Source organism: Stegodyphus dumicola, chromosome 10 (assembly GCF_044657685.1).
Source record: "Stegodyphus dumicola isolate Sdum_Otavi_A_Nest chromosome 10, ASM4465768v1".
NCBI lineage: Eukaryota > Metazoa > Arthropoda > Arachnida > Araneae > Eresidae > Stegodyphus > Stegodyphus dumicola.
The window spans coordinates 19,094,628-19,120,696 of NC_140777.1; the positions used below are offsets into that span (position 1 = coordinate 19,094,628).

At 34.4% G+C, this 26,069-nt stretch overlaps 1 protein-coding gene across 4 annotated transcripts in view; it reads left to right on the top strand.

The window, feature by feature from the left end:
• Positions 1-26,069, top strand: part of LOC118200016 (LIM and SH3 domain protein F42H10.3-like) — an 87,509-nt gene that overhangs the window by 28,658 nt on the left and 32,782 nt on the right. For all 4 annotated transcript variants that reach the window (XM_085824696.1, XM_085824695.1, XM_085824697.1 and 1 more), the window contains exon 3: positions 25,936-26,020. In XM_085824696.1, the coding sequence (XP_085680822.1) occupies positions 25,936-26,020 (85 nt within the window). The remainder of the gene's footprint in view (positions 1-25,935; positions 26,021-26,069) is intronic.

The window sequence follows — 26,069 nt, forward strand, 5'->3', positions numbered from 1 at the left end:
GTACTACTGACTAACTGCGGACCAGCAGGGTTTATATAGCTTTCGGCTTGTGTTCGAGAACATTCTGGTCTAAACCGGTTAGAATTCGTTCCAGAAAGTTCTCCATCCGTCCATGGTACGTCGCCAAATGGGCGATTTCTCGCCAAATGTGGCAACCCTGCTTTCCCTTGCCATTTTATGGCAACCCTAAAACTGCCCTGCGGGGAAGCCATCTCACCGCGCCTGTACATTTCGTAACAATATGAATTGGATTAACTTTTATTAGTACTTGTCAAAAGATAAATGGCTTAAGTTTTGTTTTTCTAATTGAGTACATTTACGTGAGAACAGTCCCCCCCCCGTAGTTGAAAATTAATAAGTCTACAAAAAGAACCAGCCTGCCAATATAATTTGTGATGATACTTTTTAATAATTTTTTCCAAGATTACAAACTTCATGAAAATCAAAACGTCATGAGACGATGTAACTGAAAGGTATAGTAAAAAACAAAGATATTTACAGTGTTATTCTGTTTTGTGTCATAGAAAAATCTAATAAATAAAAGAAAGAGAATAAATAGGTTGTCATTATTTATTCTCAAGTTTCGTCCTTCTTGGGGAAAGCTTTCGTATATTTCTTTTTAGATTAAAGTAGAAGTAATTTACTTCACAGTTCAATATATTATAGTTAGTTGAATACAGTGGTGGCCAAAATTGTGGACACTTTTGGAAATTTTTATGTTTTTGAACTTTGCATGCTTATAGAAAACGCTACGTTTCACAAAATGCAAACTTGTATATATCATTTTAAAGAGAATTTATTACTGAATTCAATACAAAACACAAAATTCAATTATTTGCAATACAAAAAAAAAGTTAAACGATAATAGTTATCGATATACATTAGATAGTACTTAGTAGGGTACCCTTTATTTTTGATTACAGCTTCACATCGACGTTTCATTGAGCTGACAAGAGTTTTAAGCTCTTCTTTCGTTATTACATGATGCCAGGAAACCATTATAGCCTCAATTAGTTCCCTTTTATTTGATGGGCGCCTCATTCGGACAAGAGTTTTCAAACGGTGCCACAAATTTTCGATAGGATTGAGGTCAGGACTGTTTCCTGGCCATTACAACAATTTAATGCTATTTGTACGAAACCACTCTTTCGATATTTTGGCCGTATGGCGAGAACCAGAATCCTGCTGAAAAATAAACGAAGCATTGTTGGGAAAGAGATCTCTGATGGAAGGTAGAAGTTTTGGTCTAGAATAGTGTCAATGTATTTTCTGGCATCCAGTGTCCCATCGATGACATGAAGACGACCAATACCATCTGCTGCCATGCATGACCAAATCATAACACTAACTGGGTTCTTCACAGTTGCTTGAATGCAGTCAGGATGTAGCTCTTCTCCTATTCTACGTCTTACATATTTTCGCCCATCACTACCGAATAACGATATCTTAGTTTCATCACTTCATATAACTTGTGACCACTGAATCACTGAATTTTTTTTTTTTTTTTTTCGTTGCTGAAAATTAAGATAAGGCGTTTTTCGTGGAATTCTACCTCTCAGTCCAACATCTGTTAATCTTCTCCTGATTGTCCTTGAACTGACAGAAACACCAGCATCATTCAGATCACTTCTGATGGCCGCTGATGACATTTTTCTATCTTGGAGACATAGTCTTTTTATTCTTCTGTCATCAATAGATGTGGTACACCTTTTTCGGCCTTTTCCTTCTTTGTTTTTGGTTGAATTTGTCTCCTGATATCGTAAACAAAACTTTCGGACTCCAGATGTAGTCAATAAACCACCCACCTCTCTTTCAATTTCAGCATAGGAAAGACCACTTTCTCGTAACACAATAATATTACATCTCTTTCTAGGTGTTCAATCTACTCTTTTATTTGATGTCATTGCTTCTTGACTAAATATTAAAAATGTTTACAAAAATTCCTACTTGTAATTGCAGTGCATAAGAAACAGGTTTTCCTTCTACAGAACAAAGCAAAATAATGAATTGTTTCAAGTGTAAACATGATGTCAGCTTCTACTGGCAGTTACTAACATTTGATTGGTTCTCAGAACAAGAACAGTGATTGGCCAGGAAAGCTAGACATTACAAACCACTTCATAACTGTGTTTTTTATTTATATTAAAGTATATATAACTTTTTTTGTATTGCAAATAATTGAATTTTGTGTTTTGTATTGAATTCATTAATAAATTCTCTTTAAAATGATGTATACAAGTTTGCATTTTGAGGAAACGTAACATTTTCTATAAGCATATAAAGTTCAAAAACATAAAAATTTTCAAAAGTGTCCACAATTTTGGCCACCACTGTAAGTGCCATGCTGAAAAATTTTAATATTTAGCTGTCTGTTTGAATTCCAAATTCCAATTGTGACCAAAAATTTGACAAGTTAGAAATCCGATATCAAAGGAAGTAACTTTTTTAAAAAAAAAAAGTTAAATGGAGAATGTTGTACTTTCCTACAGCCCTATGGTTAAAGGAGCTACTGTGGAACTTGCCATTATTTTAGGTCTCAACTCTTTTGTCGGTGATACCGACTATACTTAACGTCGTGCCTCCCGAACTTGCCCTCTTTTTCACATTTATCTTGTTATGATTTAATAATTCATGCATAGGGGAAAAAACCTGCAACTGTTAAGAAAACGTAACGTATTTTATATATTATTTTAAAGTTAATAAATAAGTTTTATTTACTTTTTAAAAGGTTTAAATGCATACAGTAATAACACCTTCTTTTCTAAATTAAATAGATTGTTCCGCACAGTTTTTTTTTTTTTTTTTTTTTTTTTTAAAGGCTCTTTTTTTTCCAAATTTTAAATGTTTACGTCTTTGCTTTGCTTTCTGTGTCAGCATGACTACGTCATCACTCCTCACTTCCTGTTCCAGGAGAAAAAGCTGTATGAACCAGCCCTCTAAGTACTCTCTCGAATCAGGACTAAAGAGAAGGGCTAGCTCATAGAGCGGTTCCCCCTGAAACAGGCAGTGAGGAGTGATGACGTAGCAATGATGGCACTGAGCGCGGAGATGCAATTGACAACATAGAAATTAGCGTTTTAAATTTGAAGAATAAGCGTTTAAAATGAGCTGTGTGTGAAAGATAGCTATAATTTGGAAAAGACAATGTTACTGCAGTATGCATTTTACACTGAACATTAAAAAATTTAATAGTACTTACTCAATTTTAAAATAATAGATAAAATGCGCTACTCTTAGCATAAAGTTCCTTTTTTTTATTTGCAGGGATTTTTTTTTTTTTTTTTTCCTTTAAATGCCTGTTTGTTTCTAATCATTTCTTTATCTGCATGTTAACTAAGAGAACTGTACTACTGCAATCTAAGTTTGAGTTTCAGCCTAATTGTAAATTTTACATTAGCATATTTTTCTCCCGATTCATTATAATAACATATATTTTTTTTTTAATAATTTTGTAACTTAGGCTTACATCAATATTTCATTTAAATAAATACATGTAAGATTGTTATCTTAATTTAGACAAAACAATTTTATTCATAGTACCTAAAATAATTATTTAATTTTTCAAAAGTGGGGGTTAAGGGGGCAGGTCTTCTTATGCCAATTACTTTAATATTATACTTTATAAATATTTTATCTAGAATGCTAAGCTAGCACAAAATCGAATCAATAATAACAGAGGATACAATAAAAGTAACTGTAACAATAACTTAACAGAATTAGTTCTCATTTGAAATATGCTTTACGCTATTAACTTCTAAAATGCAATCTAGAAATATTTCAAATCAAAACATATTATATATACTTACTTTTTGTCTCTCGTTTCCCTTGACCATTAAATAATTTGGTTTTAGTTTGTGACACAATTTAATTCTCTTTAATAATATAAACATTTAAAACAGTTCCATCTTCTAAAACAAATCCTTTATGTAAAAAGTGGTTTCTCAGTAATTTGAGCCCACCAGAGGCCGAGCGGTAAAGTCGCTGAACACTGGTAGTTCGGTCCGAGGTTCGAATCCCGCGAACGGGCTGGCTGCATGGGCGTTTTCGTGGTTTTTCCCATGTGTAACGTGTATACGAGCTAGTTTCCCTTAGAAAGTCCTCCACGAAGGCATCCCTCCCCTTAGGCAGATAGCCCTAGTGTGCTTTGTCATAATTAAATACACCAACACTCAGTAATTTGAGGCAGTGCGCTAAATCTGCAAAAACTCATATTTTTTTCGTTTGGAATACTGGATTTGGAAAATGAGAACTATTAATCGAAATCTGTAACTTTCCACAAAGTAGTAGATCCTCTTAAATCAGACACTATTGCTTTCACTTCTACTCTAGATGATTGAATATGTCTTATGAGTGAAAAAAGAAGTTCTTTCTTCATTTGAGTGTTAAAATCAAAAAAATATTGGTTGTTTCCACTGCGAAATGAGACCTCTGATTAAAACAAACTGCACTTTTTGAAAAGGACCGATTTTGGTCCAGTTTAGAGTCATAGCAGAGTTTAGAATCTATGTGCATTTCGTCGAAACTGAGAACGCATATTTTTTCTACAGAATTCAAATATTGGCATCTTTCTTTCATTACAGCAAGAACGTCACTCTGAATTCCTGGACTACATGAAAATTTAGCGCACCATCTCTTTAATGTGCTAGTGCTAGGTAAAGGAATTCCCATTTTTTCTTTCCAAAAATCGTAGCTTTTAGATGATAGAGCTCTTATGACAATGCAACGTGAAATATCTTCACTAGTCCACCGGATTTTTTCCTTCTTTTCTAGCAATGCGTTAATCTGCGTCTTTGTAAAAATATGCTTTAGACGTTTTTCCAAATTCTCCGATCTGTTCTGTTTTTTCCTAAATTTCGCTGTTTGGAATTTTAATTTCTGAATTTCCGATACAAATTTCTTTCTAAATGTCGTCCACCTTCTTTGTCGCTAAGCAAACATTCTAAAATCTTTCTTTTCTCTATTTTTCAATATTTTATTACAATTTTCTAAGGATATTATTTTGTTCTTCAAATTATCAATACATTCTTGTTTATCTTTACACTTAGGGCACTCAGGGATATTGTCACATAGGGCATTGTCACTTGAGTTTTATTTCAAAATCATTCACATTTGATTTATTATTGTCAGCTTCAATTTCGTTCTCGGCCTCAAAATAAATTTTCTTTGGGCTTAATTCATGTAGTCTTTCAAAAGCACTCTGCATTAGTTTTTTCAAATGTCTCCGATTTCTTGGTGTTATTTCGTTTATTGCACACGATAAATTTACTTTCGGCACAGCATTGCATTTCAACAGTTTCTTTTGCGGCAATCCAAGCAAGCGATTTCTCATGTCATCTTCATAATCACTGCACAGAAAATGTTCGCTGCAAATTCTTGCTTTTTTCACATTAATAGAATCCTGTCTTCGACATTTATGTATCCATTCTTTCGTCAAAAGCAAATTGTCCTTGGGGAAAGCATGAAATACAATATCTCTTCCTTTCGTATTTCTATAAGTGTTACGGCACGTTGCTACAGCACAAGAAGCCATATTTCATAGAGGATACTTTAAATATAGAATTTAAAAGGAAAACTGACTAAAACTATATATACACAAATTATTTTAAATATTTGCATTATTAGAAAACAAATATGTATGATTAAAATTAATTTGGGATATGCGATCTCCAGAAAATCGTCTCGCAACTGAATGAAACTACAGTTTTAAAGGCGCGAAATCAGAGCAGGTGCAACAGAGATACGTCAGATTACTTCCGGTTCCCTTCCTCTATGAGACTCGCGTCGGCGAGGAGTCGAACAAAGGAATGACCTAGCCCTTCTATTTATCCCTGCTCTCGAATAACGTTTCCGCAATCGTATTCAAATACTATATAAGACATCCAGCATAAAAATGAACTGGTTTATTATTTTGGGTTACTTTCCCTTTCGTCGAACAAAGCCCCCCATATCTACTCCAGCTGCCCGTCAAACAATATCGTGACTTGATTACTTACAGTAATGCAATATTTTATTTTATAAGTGTTTTTATACTACTAGATTGAAAAACTCAAAATTAAAAGAAAAGTTTTTTTGGTGGTTGAATCATATCACAATCCCGTTGATAATGTACTATCAAAATCAGTCTGTAATTCTAAATATCAAACATTCTGTTAAAACGGAACACAGGCATTTTATAACATGTACAGAGTTACAGATTTAAACATTAATTCATATTTCCAAGGATGATATTTCAGATTTCTGTAGACATCTATAGTTTTACAAAAAGAGAAATCCCTGTTCTAAAAGTTTGGTATATTTGATTATGGCATAGCTTGCAAGGGCTATTTGCTTAAGAGGTAGGACTAAGGGAATATGTCTCGGATCCCGTTACACATGGGGGAGACCACAAAAAATCTCATACAGCGATCCTGTTCCGCTGGAATCGGAACTCGTCTCGAACTACTAGTGTTCAGCGACTTTACTGCGAGGCTGCTGGTGAGCAACCCTCATTCTAAAGGAAAAGTATTAGACATTCTTTCCGTCCTCATCTAATGCTCTTACGCGAATTAATAAGTACGTTTGCACGTTCTGCATTTGACAAGGTCAAACCCGTTGTATATGGCCATCTGTGACCGGACGATGAAGTCCTTGAACACTGGTAGTTCGACCTGAGTATTTAACTGAGCGTTATCTTAGGATAGCCCGAGAAGTTTATTCTGAATAGCTTCAATAATTTGCCGATTCCTAACAACGTTTCCAAAACCCGCCTTTTTACTTCCTTGTACGAAGTAAAAAGGAAGTATTGTAATCGCTAAAAGTTTCAGCCAGTATATTTCAACGAAAATAGCCATTTTGACCGCTATCGAATGCAATTTAACGATGTTTTTGCATGACATCTGTACGTAAGGACAGGATAAAGGACTGTTTTCCCCCAAAAAAATTGTAAAACTAATTTAAAATGAATTCTAAAAAGAATTTTTCGTGGCTTCTGTGCGTGCGTACGTATCTCGCATAACTCAGCCAGAGAACGTTGAAATTTTGTATATAGAACTACTATAACATGTAGATGTGCACCTCGTGTATTTTGTTTGCAATCGGCCTTACCAAACGTATATAAATATATTTATATATATCCACTCTGTTACCTGGCTCGGTGAGCTCAGTTTGGTTAATCTTTGGATTATGGTAACTTGGCGATTTTGGGGCAGAAATTTGGCAACCAACCCTGCTACAGCTACCTGCTAGTTTTGTTTTGGACGCCATTTTGTTTTCACGAAATAAAGGCATGTTTTTTTTTTTTTTTTTTTGCTTTCTCAACAATTTTCCAACAATCTGCTAGCCGAATTACGCTTATACTAGAACTTTTATGGAACGAAAATGCTTAATCATGACGAAGATTAGGTGCGAAATTGGGAGAAAGTGCAGAATCGCAAACTGCTTGCGCGTTTTTAAGAATTGCACATACACGGTAACCATGTACACGTCGAGCTATTTTCACTTAAAAAAACATCCCAGAATTGCACAAAAATGGCATTGTGCACACTATTGACTTTATCCATGTACACTGTTAAAGGTCCTAGCTAGTAACTTTTAGCGCTTTACCAAAATATTGCCAAACTACTTGTTACCATATTCCAAAGATTCGCTCTCATTTTCTTTACTCTTATATGTTTGTAAATTATGCATTTTTTGCTTTAAAAATGATTGAATTATGTTGTTCTTATCTTCCGGTTAAGGTTTTTATGCTTTTAGGAAATCTGTAAGCAATATTTGTAGAATTATTAACAATTTAAAAGCTGTTTAAGTGTGGTTAAGCCTAATTTTTAAATAACATGGCGGATATATTTGCTTACATTTGAAACAGCAGAATAGTAGATTTGTTGCCAATCTAGAGAAAGTAAGCTTCCCAACAGCAAAGATAACGCCTTCATTTATTATTGCGAATTAAATTATGCTTAATTCTTTCAGGAATTTTTTCGAGGAAATAAGTGTTTAAGATTTACTTCGTAATTTGTAATGTAGATATTTTGAGTTTTTGTGTATTTTTGCTTTGTCGCGAAGTGAGAACTGAATTTATTGAATGATAAATATGATTACGTCTGTGAAAAACTGTTTCTTTTTTGTTTGCTTAATTTCTTTTATACATCGTTCTAGATTTATTATAGTACTTGAATAGATCATATGGCAATGATTAGATAATTCTTCAGGTGACATAAATTTTGTGCATTCTGAGTTATAATATGAACGAAATATTACGCTGTTAAGTGAACCTAGCGCCAGAGTGTCGCAATGGTATACAAATATAGTGAATTTTAAAGAGTGCATTTATTCTATTGCGGTTTATGCGCTATCAACGAAGTAGATTTAATTCAGTCCGATAAGTTCAAATGAAATACTGCAAGAAAAAAATGCATATAATTTAATATTCCGTACAAGGAAGTCATGTGGTATAAACATAATTTTTTTTAAATGTTCATTATATTTTTATATCAAAAAACAGGTCTTTTATCATTTGAAATTTTCACAAATTTGAAAACCACCCTTTTCCGTCTTCTAAAACATGAGTGATCAAAATATATTTATTAGGTTGTTTTCTACAAATTATTATTATTATTATGTTTTCATGAAAGGATTTAACTTCATAACAGAATGTCGCAAACATGTCAATGTAGAATATAAAATAAAGCAAATGATCTTTAATTAAAATTTCCAACTATGAGGCGACTGATGTAAATTTCTTTTCTTATTAAAGGGTTAGATATGCAAAACCCCTTAATATTGACAAAATTTTATACGAAATGTATGCCAATTTAAGGTTTATCTTTTGCATCAGAAAATATAGTGGTAAAGCCGCTGAACAGTGGTAGTTCGAGTCGTGTTCGAATCTCGGCAAGCAGACTGGCTGTGTGGGAGTTTTCGCGGTTTTCCCCATGTTTAACGTGGATACGAGAGAGATTTCCCTTAGAAAGTCTTCCACGAAGGCATTCCTACTTAAGCATCTTAGCTGAGCGGTCAAAATCATGTTTGATGTTTAATGTATTTAATTATGGCAAAGCACACTAGGGCTATCTGCCTAAGGGGAGGGATGCCTTCGTGGAGGACTTTCTAAGGGAAACTGGCTCGTATACACGTTACACATGGGGAAAACCACGAAAACACCCATGCAGCCAGCCCGTTCGCGGGATTCGAACCTCGGACCGAACTACCAGTGTTCAGCGACTTTATCGCTCGGCCGCTGGTGGGCTCGGTCAAAATCATGCGTCAATAGGAAACTGTGAGTTCGGCCCTGGGCACGACTCACGTTTTCTTCATTTCTAAGCGGCATGTTTACCTCTTCAAGCTTCTGTTTCTGCGGTATGACCTTTTAAGAATCATTTAGCATCAAATGCTGAACATGGTACGGGTCGTACCAGGTTCATATTTCATCTGAACTGATAAAATTGCGCGTTGCGCAATAGACAAATAAAAATACTGTGCTATATTCGTATTCTTACTCATTTGTAGTACATATTAGCAGAAAGTTCTTTGATTATTTTGCCATAATCAGTTAACCTAACCTAATCTTTCACGAGTAATTTGTTTTCCTCGGTTTTCAGGATCATTAAGACAGCTCTACAAGTGATGAAATATTTGACCTTTTAAAGCATATAAAAATTACTTTATAGAAAATTTTAATATGCTTTGAAAACGCAAGCTATATTTTTATTAGAATTAAAGTAAATTAAAGCAAACTGTTCTTATTCTACGACCGAAAGGTAACATCCTTAAAATATTACTGTTTTTATTATACTACTTACATGAATATTTTTACTTAGTTTGCTGTAGAAGAAGAAATATTATCTAATCGAATGGAAAGAGACTGCTTTATTGACTGTCTCTATCACTTTCGAGTGAACGCTCACTGTCTAGTTCCGTATCAAAATGGTATGATTACGCGCTACTCTTACATTACGTAGTTTTTTCTAACGCACATGTTTGATTTGAAAATTGAATATCTTGATTTTAATTCTATTGCGAATCGAAGTAATTTTCGTTGTTATTATGCGCAATAATTTGCCTTCTTTTGTTAAATATATGCAAAGCTACTTTAGAAGTTTTTGTCGGCGAAATGTATAGAAACCTTTCTTGAGTTGAATTTTAGATTACTCCCACTTTTTATTTTCTGCTCTTTTCAATTTAGCCCATCGAAATTCGAATGTGTTTCTGTTGTTATTATTATTACGCTGTTCACTTTAATGTTTTCATGTAATATTTGTGCGGCTGGAAGAAGAAATATTACTAGATGTAAAGGAAACGTTTTATTGAATTTCGCTATGAGTTTCAACTGGACACACGTGGTCTATTTTCCATCAAAACCATATGATCACGGTAGTGTTCATATTACGTTGCATTTTCCTGAGGTGATTTAAAAAAATTAGATTTTTTTAAATTTTAAATATATTTCTTACATATTGACAATATTCTTCTCTTTAATTTGCCCTTTTTTTCTTTAATACATTTACCTTAGTTTCCTCCTTTTTTTAACTAATTTTATCGTCCGAATATCGAGAGGGGAAAAATATGAACGCGGCCACAGTAAGAACATAACACTTAAAAAGGAGTTGTGGATAATTTACTGGTAACTATCGCAATATTATTTCTTTAAAAGAAACCTACATTCCAAAAAGACACAGTATTACTAACATTACAATATCTGACAAATATTGAGCCGATATTTGATATTAATGAGCCAGATACATCGCACTCCGGCGCAAATATCTTGCAAAACCCCAGCAGCACCTCACATGAATGTATTTTGATCACTGCAGGGCTTAATTTCTAAGATTAGAAGTGCCGGAGCCCTATGGAAGACCGTCAGCAAAGAGGAACAAGAGTAAATAAATAAATAAAATGACTATTAAATTCGTTAATAATTTTTAAATTAAATAGTTAATTATTGTCAAATTAATTAATGTTTATAAATTGTTATTTAATCAATAATTATTATATAATTAATTAATTATAATTTAATTGATAATTATTATATAATTAATTATTATTTATTGAAATATTTAAAGATTGAAGTAATTAAATATTTAAAATTAAATAGAATGTAAAGAGATAAATTGAAATTTAATAAGCGATTTTTAATATAATTTTATTGTTAAAATAAAATTTTCGAGATATAATTTCTACTGAAATTGTTATTCACTTACATAAAAGAAGTGCCGCAGCCTTCTTATTCAGGGCTTCGGTGGATTCCGGCTAGAATTATGATCTATTACAAAAACTAAGAAGCACCGGAACCAAGATCCGGTGGGCTCCGGCCTAATTTAACCTCTGATCGTCGGGGGAGGTTCTTTTATCATCACAAAAATAAAATATACTTAAAGTATAGCTGATGAAAATTCCAGGGCGAAACAGAATGAGGGTATGAGTGGGTGGAAACAAAAAATGAGGGGAATCTTGGTAAGAGAGAATGTTGTCTTTGACCGCGGCTCTCTGCTGATATAATTATAGCCATCAAGCAGATGTGTGTCAGGGTAAAATGAGTCTTGAGTCTGACTCCTAAGGATAAATGTAAAGTTGCTGGTTACGCTTTCCTCCCCCTTTAGTGATACTGTCGGAAGACGATGTATAGGACGTGCTTGAGCAGTTTATCTCAGTATTTCACTCTTATTGTACTCGCTGTCACTTAACGCACATTTAAGAACACAAATTTTCCTTCCTGCGAGGATAACTAACTATAAGCATCGATAACAATACACTAGATACGATGGCATGGCGAGAAATTTACGTGTTCCTAAACAAACTCACCCAAATTTATTGCCGTTCTTAAAGGGAAATGCTTCCGCATGTGAGTGAGGAGACTTTACTTGAACGTCTCATGTTCTCATGTTCGTATTTCTAGAGTTCGTATTTCTAGAGAAATAGAGTATTGCGAGGTCTGCTTATTGTTAAACTAAAACGTCAGGAATTCTAAATTTTTTTCGCTTTAAATTATGGTTCAGTTTTATAAAGAGAAGTACCGGAGCTCATCTTAATTAGGGCTCTGGCGCGTTCCGGCTAAAATTTGAATTTATGTTAAAAATTTAGAACTACCAGAGCCGGGTTCCGGCGCAATTTAGACACTGGATCACAGTTTCGAAGAGGGACATCGGAAGAACGAAGGAAAAGGGGGGAGGCGAACAAAAGATACGGATTTCGAAAGATTAAACATTTAGCAACATTTATCGATAAGACTACAATGAGCTGGAACTTAAATAATAGAAGTAGGGTCTGACAGGTGTAGAAGAGGTATTAGCACCGGAGGACTCGAACTCAAGGTCCAATCTCTATCGAAACTAATTGATATAACGAAATATTGTATGGTCTAAATAAGTGTTGACGATAAGGATAATTAAATGAAATATAAGGAAATTCTGCCGCAAAATAAAACAGGGGTTGATAAGCTGATATCACGAGGTTACTGCTAAAGTTCTTTAAGTACAATTCAAAAGACATAGTTACATTAGCTGGTGGGAAGTTTTAGAAGGAGTAAGGTGAAATCACATTTTTGGAAAGTTTCTCAAGTGTAAGAACACCTGTCACGTCCGGGTAGCTTAGCGAGGAACCTGCACAAAATACATTTCAAATAAGTAATGTGAGGGAAAATAAAATGAGTGAAATGCTAATACAGAAATGCAAGTACAAAAATACAAATTGAATGCGCTGAATAATGATTAAAATAATCAATATATACTTTACCCAGATAACGAAATCCAACTTTTAATGCGGTCTCCCGGCTCCTGTACTTGTAGTTTGGAAAGTTTTATACTTGTTGTGAAAAAATAAAAATATAAAAAGTTTGATTTCAGTGTGACAAAAATTGACCGGGATATTTAATTTCAAAATTTGCAATTTTGGATGTCAATTTTAATTTGCCTTGAGGGATCGGTTAATTAAATTAGAATAATTGGAGTAAGTAACGAAATGTAGCCCAAAAAAAAAAAAAAAAGTTTATTTATTTATTTATTTATTTTTAGCAGACAAGGATTTGGTGCCCACATCAGACATTGCTCAGTGCTCTCATTTAAAAAAAAATATGTTAAGTAAAAAAATCGCAAATCTGCTTATTAAATCCTGATGTTGTTTAATTTAAAATTTAATAGTTCGCTTAATGTACCTTGATAACATATTAGTAATCGATAATAATATCTTCCAAATTTTTTGTGAAAACCGAGAAAGAAGTTATCTTTTCTTTAGCTTAATTTATTACATTATTAGCATTTTCGAAGTTGCCTATATATGTATTTTTAAAGAACTAATGCAGACGTTTCCACATCCAAACAAATTTTTTAAAAAAATTGAATAAAAAATTTTTTTAATGGTGCGTTTTTAATTTAAATTATTTAAGGAATCCAGTATCGAATTTGCTTTTATGCAGTTTGTGAAATCACTTATTAAATTTTTTAAAAGTTTTTCTTTGAAGTAATATTTCTGTTTGATTTAAACAGAACGCCGTGTTCAAAATCTTAAAAAAAAAAAAAAGTAATGTGCTGTGAAATTTAAAGCAGTTGTGTATTTGTAAATTTATCTGTAATTGCAGCATCCATGAGGAATCTTTAACCTCCCATGACTCATGTTTAAATATCACAAACATGCAGTGCGCAAATTCTTTTCGGCTTGTATTTCTAGTTTGGAGCATGAGGTCATCGTGCATAACCTCGTAACCTACATGAAGGGGGAAAAAACGTTTTATTCTTATGTTTTTTTTTTTTTTTTTTTTTTTAAATTTTGTGAGTGAAAATATTGCACGAATAATGTAAGGGTTAAAAAATAAAGAAATGTAACAGATTCATTATAAACTATTTTTTCAGTCTAGCTATATAAGTGTACTCTCCGAGCTAATGCTTGGAGAAGAGGTCATGTATAATTGAAAAACACGAATAATCCAAAATATCTATTTTCATGCAAATTGTATGTGTTAATTTTTTTAAAAAGTCAGTCATTTTACTTTGTTTTTGGGAACATTTAGATATTTGTCGAATTTCACTGTATATTTTTCGAAATGTTATTTTATCATTGTATTCAAATCCATCCCCTTTGGTGGAAGAAGTCAGAATTTCAGCAGACGTCATTCCTGTCTCCGGACTAATGTAATTGTTCAGTGTCTGCTTCGGATGTATTGTCGGTACAATTTTCTGCTTCTGTGTTCTTATGACATTTCAAACGACATCCACATCTCTGAAGAATTGAAAGCCCGGTTCATTCGTATCGCTGAGCTGCTACTACAGAAGCCATTCCATTCCTCGATGTTTTCCTGATTGACATTTTCCATTTTTTGATATACACTTCAATTATTTCCTCGTCTTCTTCCAATACCACCTGCATACATGTAGGTGGTACTGCTTATTCGCAGTAGATAAATTTCCGATTTCTGTGTTAGTAAGAATATTTCTTCATGCTTTGATTTACGCGTGTTTATTTTTGTATACACGCTCTCCCAAAGCGTTGAATATGCGTCCTCAAACCGGATAATCTATACCTGAATAATCTGCATTAGAAACATTTTTTTTATTATTATTAATTTTACCGGTGATACAAATGTGTATAAAAATTATCTGATATCCAAATTACTTTAATTATATTATTAGATATGCCATTTTGCCATATATAAAATTAACATTAAAAAGATTTACGGTACTCTTCTGTAATAGGGACCGAATTCAGAAATGTATGTATGTATATGTTCATATATACATTCACATCTGCATACATACATACATACATACATACATTTCTGAATCCGGTCCCGATAACAAAAGAGTACCTGAGCTACAAAGTATATCATTAAAATGAAGTAAAGATAAATTATCAAAAGTCCGCATACCGCCTCTTGATTCAATTCGTGTACTTTTTTAATTTTGAAAGATAAATATCTTGCATTACGAGAATAGCAGTATCTTTGAGAACTTCCTGTTTGCCATATTTGTTTGTGTGATAAATTAACCTCTTGTCGTCCGTAACGCGTCTAGCGCCTTCAAGTGAAACTTCCGCTGGGCGGCCGTAACGCGCCTCAAGCGTTCGTCTACATTTTAAAACTTTTAAACGTTTAAAACGCTTTCTAAATGTTTACTTGTTTGAGTTTTTATTTTTGTTTGTTCTAATACCTCCTAGAGGGTAGCACTAATCCGGCATTCTATTTCTAATTGAATTTGCCCCGGGTTTTATGAATATTCGCGCCATTTTACATAAGATACTAGACAGTGAGAGATGGCTTCAACGTCTACTCGGCAGAGAGGTTGTGAATTGGAAAGACAAGGATGTACATTTGATGAGTACAGTTCATAATAACTCGATGAATGATATTGGAACACGGAAAAGAACTGTAAAAAAACCAATAATTTTAAAAGGTTACAACAGCAAAATGGGAGGAGTGGACCCCCTGGATCAGTTGTTATCAAATTATCCTGCTGTTAGAAATAAGCAGAGATATTATTATATTTCCATTATGCTTTATTTCCTTATAATTTTACTTAATATTCATTGACATTCATCCACTACAAAAGTCATGTACGGAAAGGTATGATGTACAGAGAAAACAACATTACGCGCTACGAAAAACGGACGGCCGTTGGGGGGAAATTTTCGCGGACAGGGGAGGACGGCGAAAGGGTTAAAGATCATATGCTACTCGGGATTGGTAGTATATTTAAAAAATGGGCTTATTCGGGGTTTCGGTTGTGAGTTTATTAAATATCTGGTATCGTAATGTAACATGACGCGGAACATAAAAAGACTTACAATGGATGTTTCCATTGTAAGTCTCAAACTGTTGATTGTAAAAGATTTTAATTTGATATATGAAAATGTAAATTTACCGTATTTACTCACATATTTCTCGCTGCCGCGTATTTTTCCGTCTATTTTTTGCAGTATATAATTTAGAAACTTCTAATTTATTGCAACAAATATAAAAACGAATAGGAAATTATTTTGTGTAAGCAAAAGGAATGTTGTTAAAATTAATTAAATCTTTTGAAGTACATATTATAATAATACACTGACTACCAATAAGTATTTGGACACCTATGCAAGTGACGATATCTGCGGTCCTAAGGTACGTCACGAACTCCGCCGGTATATGTCGTGTAGGAAACACAGGGTTGCCACGCTACCTGGAGAACCGGGAAAAGTCAGGGAATTCGAAAATTGACCAAAAAATTCAGGGAAATGTTAGGGAATTTAAGTATTTTTGTCAAAATCTGGAAAAGTCAGGTAAGTTCATACAATGATCCCGCCAAAAAAAGCGATTTTTGCGCCGACGTCGGAAGAGATAACTTTTTTGGCGAATTGCCTATCACGTGAGTGTCTGCTGGCATAGAGCCAATTTTCGCAGGAAAGGCAAAGCAAGTTTCCCGCAATGATTTGGTTTCCAGTATTCTCGAGAATCGCATGTGCAGTGCATGAACTAAAGAAAGTACCTGTTCTCGTATAAAACAAAATGGGTTTAATCTTAGTATACGGTACCATGGAGGTTAGAATCAAAGAATATGTATTGTAAAGAAGGAAAACCTCTCTGCAACAGACGTGGCTCCGTTCCATCATAGAGGGAAACAGCTGTGCATGCGTGATATATCTGCCGCCAAAGCTGGAAACCGGTGTCGAAGTTCGAAGGTCACGTTATCAAGAGTTCATAATATCCTTTAAAATTTCTTTAACCACTTGCGCTAAAAAGACGTGCCACGCACGTCGAGATGTTTTTGTTTCAAACTGCGAGCGACGTGAACACCACGTCGATAAGCATTTATCGCAAAAATGAAAATAACATGGTGCACACGTCGCCTAATAACGAGATTGTTTATTTCTCGTGTTACAGCTCTGGATTGCACTCGCAGATGCGGAGCGGCGTAAATGAGACACTTTACCACTTGCTATATTGTAGCGCACGGCACCGCAACCGTGAAGTTTAGTCTTAGCGCAAGTAGTTAAACTCTAAATTAAAAGAAAATATTTTTTGGCGCAAGTAAATTAATTCATAGGTTAGTAATTTTCAGGGAAGGGGGAACTACGAAAATCCGTTTTTAAAATTATTGCGAAAAATCCAAGAAGAAACGTCCTTTGATAAAACGTTTGTTCTTGGATTTTTCGCAATAATTTAAAAACGGATTTTCGTAGCTTTCTTTTTGTCAAAGAACGTTTCTTCTTAACACGTTTCTCAATTTCCGGTACACATCGCGGAGAGGGAAATTCTGGCCGCCAGGTTCCGTCGCCAAATCCCTTGGCAAATTTACCCTCCGCACTCTAGCGGCGTAATAGCATTTTACTTGTATGGAAAATTTTCTTCTTTACATAGACCAGAGAATTAGAGATTCTTAGCATAGACGTTTTTTGGTTAAAATAATCTCCATGTATGGATTTGGCGACATGATGATGCGCAGTAAACGGGTCATTTTGGTCTTGGCGACAATTTTCAAAATCGTGCCGAAGCCTTACCGTATACTAGAATTTTACCGCAAAATCATTTTAATAAATACCTTGCCATTTTGCAGTAAAATAAAAAATAGTAATCTGTCATCTAGGCTAACCATGTAATATAACTATATTCGCTAAAATATCGTTGATTATTCTAATTCAATTTTTAAGTAATTATCTTTATTTTTATGTTATTCGTATAATTTAATGATGCTTCTTCCCTCTAAATTTATTAATTATTAGTAAATAATATTTCTAAATTTCAGGAAATTTTCTCTGGCATAATCTTGAAATTAATTCTAGCAGTATGATGACATACCATCACGAAATTTAATGCACATATTTTTTTCTTATGTATGCTGCGAACTAAATATGAAATACCTCAATTTATTAAAATAGATTTCTTTCTTTCGTTTAGCTGCAGAATGTCTGCAAAAAAAGCCTTATTTTATTCCAGATTGGGAAGATTCTTATCTCAATCTTCAATGGAGAAAACAACAACTATTATAATTATATTTGTGTTTTCAAGTGTTAAGGTGCTTTTTAAGAACATACCTCACACAAATTAAATTTACCTAAAATCTAACCTAACTATTTAGCATTGCGTTGTGATTTATAAGGATCGTATTAGCCTCGTGTTGAACTGGTGATGATCATGAGTAATAATTAAATAAAACATACATTTGTTATCCAATGTATATATCTTAAATTTTATTAAGTTAAGTGGAAAAGTAAAAAAAATTATCAAACTAAGTATACCAAGAATAATTAAGAATAAATGTCCTCTGGGATTTATTGAATAATTAAGTGAATTTGCTACACAATGCAAGTAATACCATAATTTACCTCTTAGCGTAGCCAACGTACATTACGCGGATAGACTGGAATTTTCTTGAAACGCACCTGGAAAACCTGGAAAAGTCAGGGAATTTCATTCTCCTGTTTGAGTGGCAACCCTGGAAACAGCATCTGCTTTAGTCGCATGCAAGATGCCTCGCAGTTCGGAGCTCTCTGATTTCGAGAAAGGTATAATTATCGGGTATCACAAATGTGGTCGATCCTTAAGGGACATATCTAGTCTGAAGTACCCAAAATCGACAGTGGCCTATGTGATTAAGAAGTGGAAGGTGAGCGGTGATTGTCGGAATGTGCCCCGAGTCGGCAGACCAGCGAAACTGGGAGATAGAGACCGACGAGTGCTGTCCAGAGAAATTCGGAAGAACCGCACCCAACCGATGGCCCTCATCCGCGAGGAGTTTCAACAGGCATTCGAGAGTATTGTTTCAGTGAATACCATCGGTAATGAAGCAGCACATCTGCTTGGTTTTCATGGTCGTGCTGCTGCCCATAAGCCTTTGATCACAAAGTCCAACCGCGCTGCTCGGTTAATGTGGTGCAAAGCACATCGAAATTGGACCGTAGATCAGTGGAAACGGGTTCTTTGGAGTGACGAATCAAGGTTCACCCTTTGAGGCCCATTTACACTAGCGGAACTTTGAGCCTAAGAAATGCACGCGGAAGTTGCTAGCTTCACTAAATGGCGAAAATGTTACTCTTTTTTTAAAAACTGAAACTGAATATTTACACATTTAAATAAACAGCCTAACTTATAACATTATTCAAGAGTTTAAGAGTTAAATATTCCCTCACAATAGGAAAAAAGTTGATGTTAAAAAGCTCTCAAACGAGTCTTCAAATTCGCCTGCGTTTCTTAGGCTCAAAGTTCCGCTAGTGTAAATGGGCCTTTACCGTTCGGATGGCAGGGTCTGAGTCTGGCGTTTACCTGGAAAACGTCTCCTGCCAGAATGCATTGTGCCAACAGTCAAGTTCGGCGGAGGTGGAATTATGGTCTGGGGGTGTTTCTCGTGGTATGGGCTGGGACCCTTGGTCCCCATTCATGGTAAGCTCAACTCCGATGCCTACTGCACTATTTTGAATGACAATGCGCTTCCTACGTTGTGGCAGTTTTACAGGTTGGACCCCTGTTACTTTCAGGACGACAATGCCAGTTGTCATGTTTTGACGTTAACCAAGGCTTGGTATGGTGCCAATGGAGTTCATCGAATGGACTGGCCAGACCTGAACCCTATCGAAACCTCTGGGACGAGTTGCATCGCCGAATTCAGGGGTGCACTACCCGTGCAAAATCGGTGAGGGATATTCTATGTCTTCTCCAAGCCGAGTGGAAGAAAATACCACTAGCTGTCATACAAAGACTTGCGGAAAGTATGCCCCGGAGGGTCCACGCTATAATTACCTCTCGTGGAGGCTCTACCAACTATTGATTTTGAATAAAGTTAGTTTTTCTTTTCTATCACAGGTGTCCAAATACTTATTGGTAGTCAGTGTATTAGTGGGGCTTTATGTATGCCTTTTAATGTGCTTTGTTTATAATTAAAGTCGTCTCAGTATAAATAGTATATATACATCGTATATTTCCGCGTCCAGTTTTTAAGGGTGAAATTTGTAGGAAATGGGAGGGAGGGAACTTGATACGTTTACCGCTTAATTTGATTACGTTTTGCCATGGCTATTTTGATAATACTTAAATGATAAGAATAAATGCCCTTCAAATTAGCAATAGAAGTTAACAAAAATAAAGTAGAAATATATAAATATTTAATTTAATAGTATCTTATCTTAACTTGGAAAAAAGGCGTTACTAAGTGGATTGTTTGCAAGAGTTACCCAAATATTTATTGACTATTTAGAATAGCCTGCCGTTCTTCTGTAGTAGCAGCACCACCCATTTCAGGGTTTTGGCAGTGGCGGTAGTAGGCGGTGAAAAATTGGTGACATCATAAGTGAGCGATGGCGTCATTCCTTTTGCACCGCCTAATTAAATATACGTCTGTCTTTATTTCAGCTTACATTTTTTAATAAAAGAATTTAAAGCCTCAGTCATACATAGAAGTATAATTTTTTATGTTAAATATTCAATGTGAAAGAAGTTCGAGTCGTGGCCGAGTGGTTAAGGCAATAATGTGAAAGTGACTACCGCATATGCTTTGGCATATTAAAAAACACTATGGCAACTTTAAAAAAATGAACAGCCACAATATGAGAACATAATAAGTAACATTTGTTTACATTTAAGCTTGAAATAATATTCATTAGCATCTGAAGGAATAATATTTATTTAAATTTGTGGATGCCATAATTTGGTAATTGCTGCTGTGAGAGTCCAATATTTTGTCTCATCTTACATACGACCGCCATATTACTCTTCTAAATATTAATCCAAGTATTACCAAGGCCTTTGTTTTGCCGCGGCTTTCCTATAAATAATTTCATTTGGTGATCATTTTTACATTTTTCCTGAGTATACAAAATTCAATGCTCTTATAAGAAAAGTTCAAGGCAAGTTAAATATGGTCAACATTTTAGAAGGAAACATTAATAATGAAGAATACGAATAAATAAATAAACGATATCACGAAGAACTTAATCCTTATTTTCAAACTGACTGAAAGTTAAAATTTGCCAACATTTAAAAAGAAAAAAAAAAAAATTAAGGATATCACGCGGTCAAAAGTGAGAATGAAAATAAAAAAATATGAGATATAAATATTACAAAAAAATGATTGCTTCTGTTCTGATTGATTATAAAATAAAATGACAAATCGATGATATTACGCGGACAGGAAAACAGTCAAAATAGTCTAATCCATTGCAAGGCAAATCTGGAGTTGAAACTCCAGATTACCACAGTCGGCAGATTAATTACCAGGCTTGGTGATTAATCTGCCGACTTTGGCGATTGACTGAGATGGCCGCTTTAATTCTGAGGTTACCTAGAATTTTTCTTAATTTGATAGTAATTGTAATTAATACGAATTTAGGTAATATTTATTGAAATGGAGGGGGAATAAAAAAATTAGGCTAAAAGCCGCAATTTTCTCAGATTCGTGAGGAATGCGAAATGTAAACAAAACTTCGAAGGCGGAGCTTAGTGACATCATGCATGGGTGGGAATAAGGTTATGACGTAACAGTGGACATTGCATGGACCTTATAAGAGATAGACTAACCCAGTGGGCGGGGCGAGCGTCACCGACATGTCGGCAAGAAAGAGTAGGGACGATCTGGTTTACTTTAACACTGAAACGTATGGTGTTTGTATCACATAACTCTTTTTAATTAATAAATGTGATACTTTGTATAGTGATGAGATTATGAAAGCCACAGGTTTTTCCAAATAGGATTTAATATATATCATTAAAGCACGTTTTACTGCATTTCGCGCATTTTTTTTACGCGTAATTCTTGTACAGACATCTTTACTTTGGGGTTACACGGTCAAAACTCTAAGCACAAAATTTATGAACTTAATTTTGCGTACAAATAACGTAAAATTAAATAAGATTCATAGTACTTGTGATGCTTTGAAATAAATAAGGTAAAATTAAACAAGATAATTTTTTTTTTAATTTAATGACCAATTTCAGGCAGTGATTTTCCAAACTATAATAACATTACAAAACAATCATTTATTTGATTATATCATCATTAACTTATTAACATTAAAGTGGAATATTTATTTTAGTAATTTATAAAATTCAGAGCATTCTGAGTGTAATGAAGAGGAAAAAAAGGTAAAATAAAATCTAGAAGCACTCAGATTTTATATTACACCCAAAAGGAACCTTTTTTAACGTTTTGTGTGTTACCTATATTTATTGAATAACCTGTTCTTCGCCCGTAAACCCCATACATTTGAAAACAACATATCTTTAGAATTTCCGCACAGGAAATAAAACTGTTATTTTCTGTTCGGTGCTCGCTCTGAACTCGTTGAGTTTGTTAATCAAAAATTCGTTAAAATTTTACAAAATATGAAATAGATTAAAACAAATTCGGCCATCCAGATGCCCATGCTCGGGTGGAGGATTACATTATTCAAAATTTAATGGCTCTAGATACTGTCGTTTTTGTCACAGTGCGAGAAACATACATGTATTCATGCAGATTCTTCTTATTCATGCAGATTAATTTCTTTAAATATAATACAGGGCGATAATATTTAGTAACAACAATTTGCAAGGAGACACGGACATTTATAGTAAAACAGCGCAAAATGCCGCTTCGAAACTAACAGCCTTTCTAGGCTACCGCTCATTTGGGCTCATAAATTAAATTAACAATAAATAAAAAAAAATTTATGCAGATCTAAAAATAAATTAAAAAATAATCATTATAAAATACAAGCGAAATTAATTATTCCGGTTAAATACAATTTTAATATTAGAATTAAGTGTATAAAAATTTTTAAGGAGTCAAAAGTGTTTATCACTATGATGTATTATGAAGTATAATTGTAATAAAATTCCTTTATAGAAATTGTGCTATAATACTCATCTATAATTTTACAAAAGCAGCACAATTTAGAGTTTTGAATAAAACTTTCAAAAATTCGTTTTTAAATATTTTAGTATTTTTTACTTATTTACACCATTATAAAGCATAAAAATTGCTTGTTTGAAATTTTCTATTAGTTCAGATTTAAAATATTATTTTCTAAAAGAAGTGGTTATAAATTTCCTTACAGCATAGGAAAAGCTAAAAGAATATCCAGCCCTGAAAGCATGCAATAGTTTTATAATTATTTGGAATGTTAATTATGCTTGATAAATATGCTAAATTTTTAAAAATCAATCTCAATTTCAAAAATAAAAATATGTAGAAATTCTAATTTGCGAAATGAGGCGCTACAACCAGCTTTTTCTTGACAATTATACATGCTGCAATTACTGTCTCGGTGGCAACAGAGATGGGATCAGTGATCCACGGGTCTTCGGGTCTTTAAGTTGATCCCAAAAGTCAAGACGGATACATAGTCCCACACATATTTTATGATGCAGTTTTTAACAGGATACAGGCCATTGCCTCATGTATAAATTTTGCTTTGTATTCGTACATAATGACACCTGCGAATGTGGTGACGTAGGTGACCCTGACCATCTCTTTTTTTCATGCACGCTCAGAGCCCAGTACAGGCTCAAAAAGCCTAATGGCAATTACTGGCTCCAGACTACTAAGAGGCTAAGACAAGACCAGCTAAAGATCAAGGCTGTAATAAATGAATGTGTAATATTGTACGGGGCAGAGCCTAGCAACAAGAGTGCAAATTTGCAGTAACGACCATAGTGGTCCACTTGAGGGCCCTTAGGGCTCAGTGTATATGCACCGGCAGATGTTTGCGGGCTGGCCACATCGTATCTCAGTGACTATTACCAACATTGACTCATCAAACCTTACTAATTAGAGACATCAGCTACCACATGGCTACCTACTTCTGACTGTCAACTGGTAATTACATTGCAATCCATCACCTTCATATGGAGGTGTGTACTTGTACATGAACTACAGTATACAGTGCACAACTCTCAACTAATGTATACTTGCAAAGATCCTACGCTGTTCTGTTTGTACCCTATTGGTGGTAACCAATAGCACTTCTCTATGTATTGTTTGAATTTCTCTATACAGTCAAAAGTCGTTAATCCGGACTCGTCGGGACTTCGGCGATTCCGGATTATCGATTTTTCCGGATTATAGATCATCAGTTTAAATCTGGTAAAATGGCATGCAGAAATTATAAAAGTAAAAATATGAAACCGTAATTTACGAAATAAAGAACAATTATGATCTAAAGGGTATCAAAATTGACAAAAGAAAAGCTTAATATTTATTGGTTTACTTTATTAAACATTTCTTTCAATGTAAGTTGTTTCAGTTGCTTCGTTTTTTATGTGATAATACATTCTCTTTAATTCTATAAACAGACATAATTTCTTGTTCAGTTACAAAGGTCCGCTGTTCAAGTCCTAATTATAATGACGAGGCATTTGATTTAAATCATATCAAAGGCGGAGTACATTGAGATGAAATAATACATTGAGTAAGCAATTATAAGCCAAATAAAATAAAAACATCTGCCCTCAAGATAAGGATAGTGCTGATAAATCAACTTCCAATTCATTGCACGCCACCGCGGCGTTAAAGATAAACAAAGTTTAGATAAACAAACGTTTAAGTTTAGATAAACAAAGAATATGCCTTTATCCATTTTTTGCAGCAATTCCATTTTTTGTTTAATGGACTCCGAAAGATACTTTCGCTTTGTATATCCTTTACATATTAGTAAATATATATCGGAAATTCTATTTGACATAATCGAAAGTTCAAGCTTACTTTTATAAAATTGCTCTAACAGTCTGCAAAAAATAATAATCCGGATCCAATTTGAAGATTAAGGAACAACGCAATCTGCAGCATTAACTGAAATAGATAATTAGATAATTTTAGCTTAGCTTATCCCGTCCGTTATACATTAAACGCGTATTCGTAAACGTATTTTGCGCACGCGCACACGCAAATTCGCAGCGGTAAAGGTCTTACGCGCATGCGCCAACGCGACGCATGCGCAGAAAGTTTGTAGCTTTGAGGTCCGGATTATAGATCATTCCGGATTATGGGTGTCCGAATTAACGACTTTTGACTGTATATAATTGTACCAATATCATATGAATGTATCAATGAATGTCTATTACTAACTTTGGAACTCTATGTAAATCTACGCACTTGTATCTCTTAACCATATCTAATGCAACAACAGTGTATTTCCATATTCACTTGTAATCCCCTATTACTTGATTTATGCAGTATGACAGAGAATGTTAGCACCTCTTCAAGGGCCCCATAACTGTGCCCATGTTGTGAACCCCCCTTTTTTTTTAAGAAATAGAACATTAAATTTGCCATCTCATCGGAGTTATGTTACCATGGCATGGTTTTCTCTGGCATCTCCCAGCTGGGTTGGTACTGGATTCCGTTTGGGTATACCCAGATATCCATGTCGGAAGCCAGCGCTGCGGTTTAAACCCTTTTGTGTTTCCTTTTATTGCTGCAATGGGTACTGATACGGTATTTATATCCTGCTCACACAGAGCTCAAGTAGTGCGGAGTTATCTGGAGTGTGAAACCATTCGACATCTATCATGGTCTGCTAGATCACCAGACTTGAATCCCAGAGCATATGTGGAACATGTTGGGACAAGAGATAGCAGGTCACAGTGTTCTGCCAGGCATTGTCCACAAGCTCTGATATGCATTACTACATGAATGGGCGCTACTACCACAACAAGTGATCAATTTCACTATTGCCAGCTTGCCTTGCCATTGTCAAGCATGCGCTTCAGCTAGATGGTATCATACCATTTATTAGCATGATGTTTTCATTGCACATTCTTCCGGTCCATTTGGCGTTTTGCAGTGTGACGGTTGTAATAATGTGTATTTGTATGTCTGCTTTATTGTGTTTTGTGCAGTGTAGTAACACCACACCAGCCCTTGATTCAATTTCACACATATCCATGAAATAGTTTTTGTTTTATTCCGTGTTTTGGCTTTGTTCCTTACTTTTTAAGCAGGAGTGTATATTGCAAAGTATTTTTAAAAAGTGACTATGTATCTTTTTTGTTATTCATATGACTTCTTTAACCATGATTCTCTCTTTCAGTCATTGTCCACAAGCCAAGCATACAGCAGTTGCTGACACTCCAGAGATTCGAAGGTTGGCTGAAAACACTAAGTTGCAGAGCAATGTGAGTACATATTTAAATAAATAATATTTATTCAAATATTAATTACTTT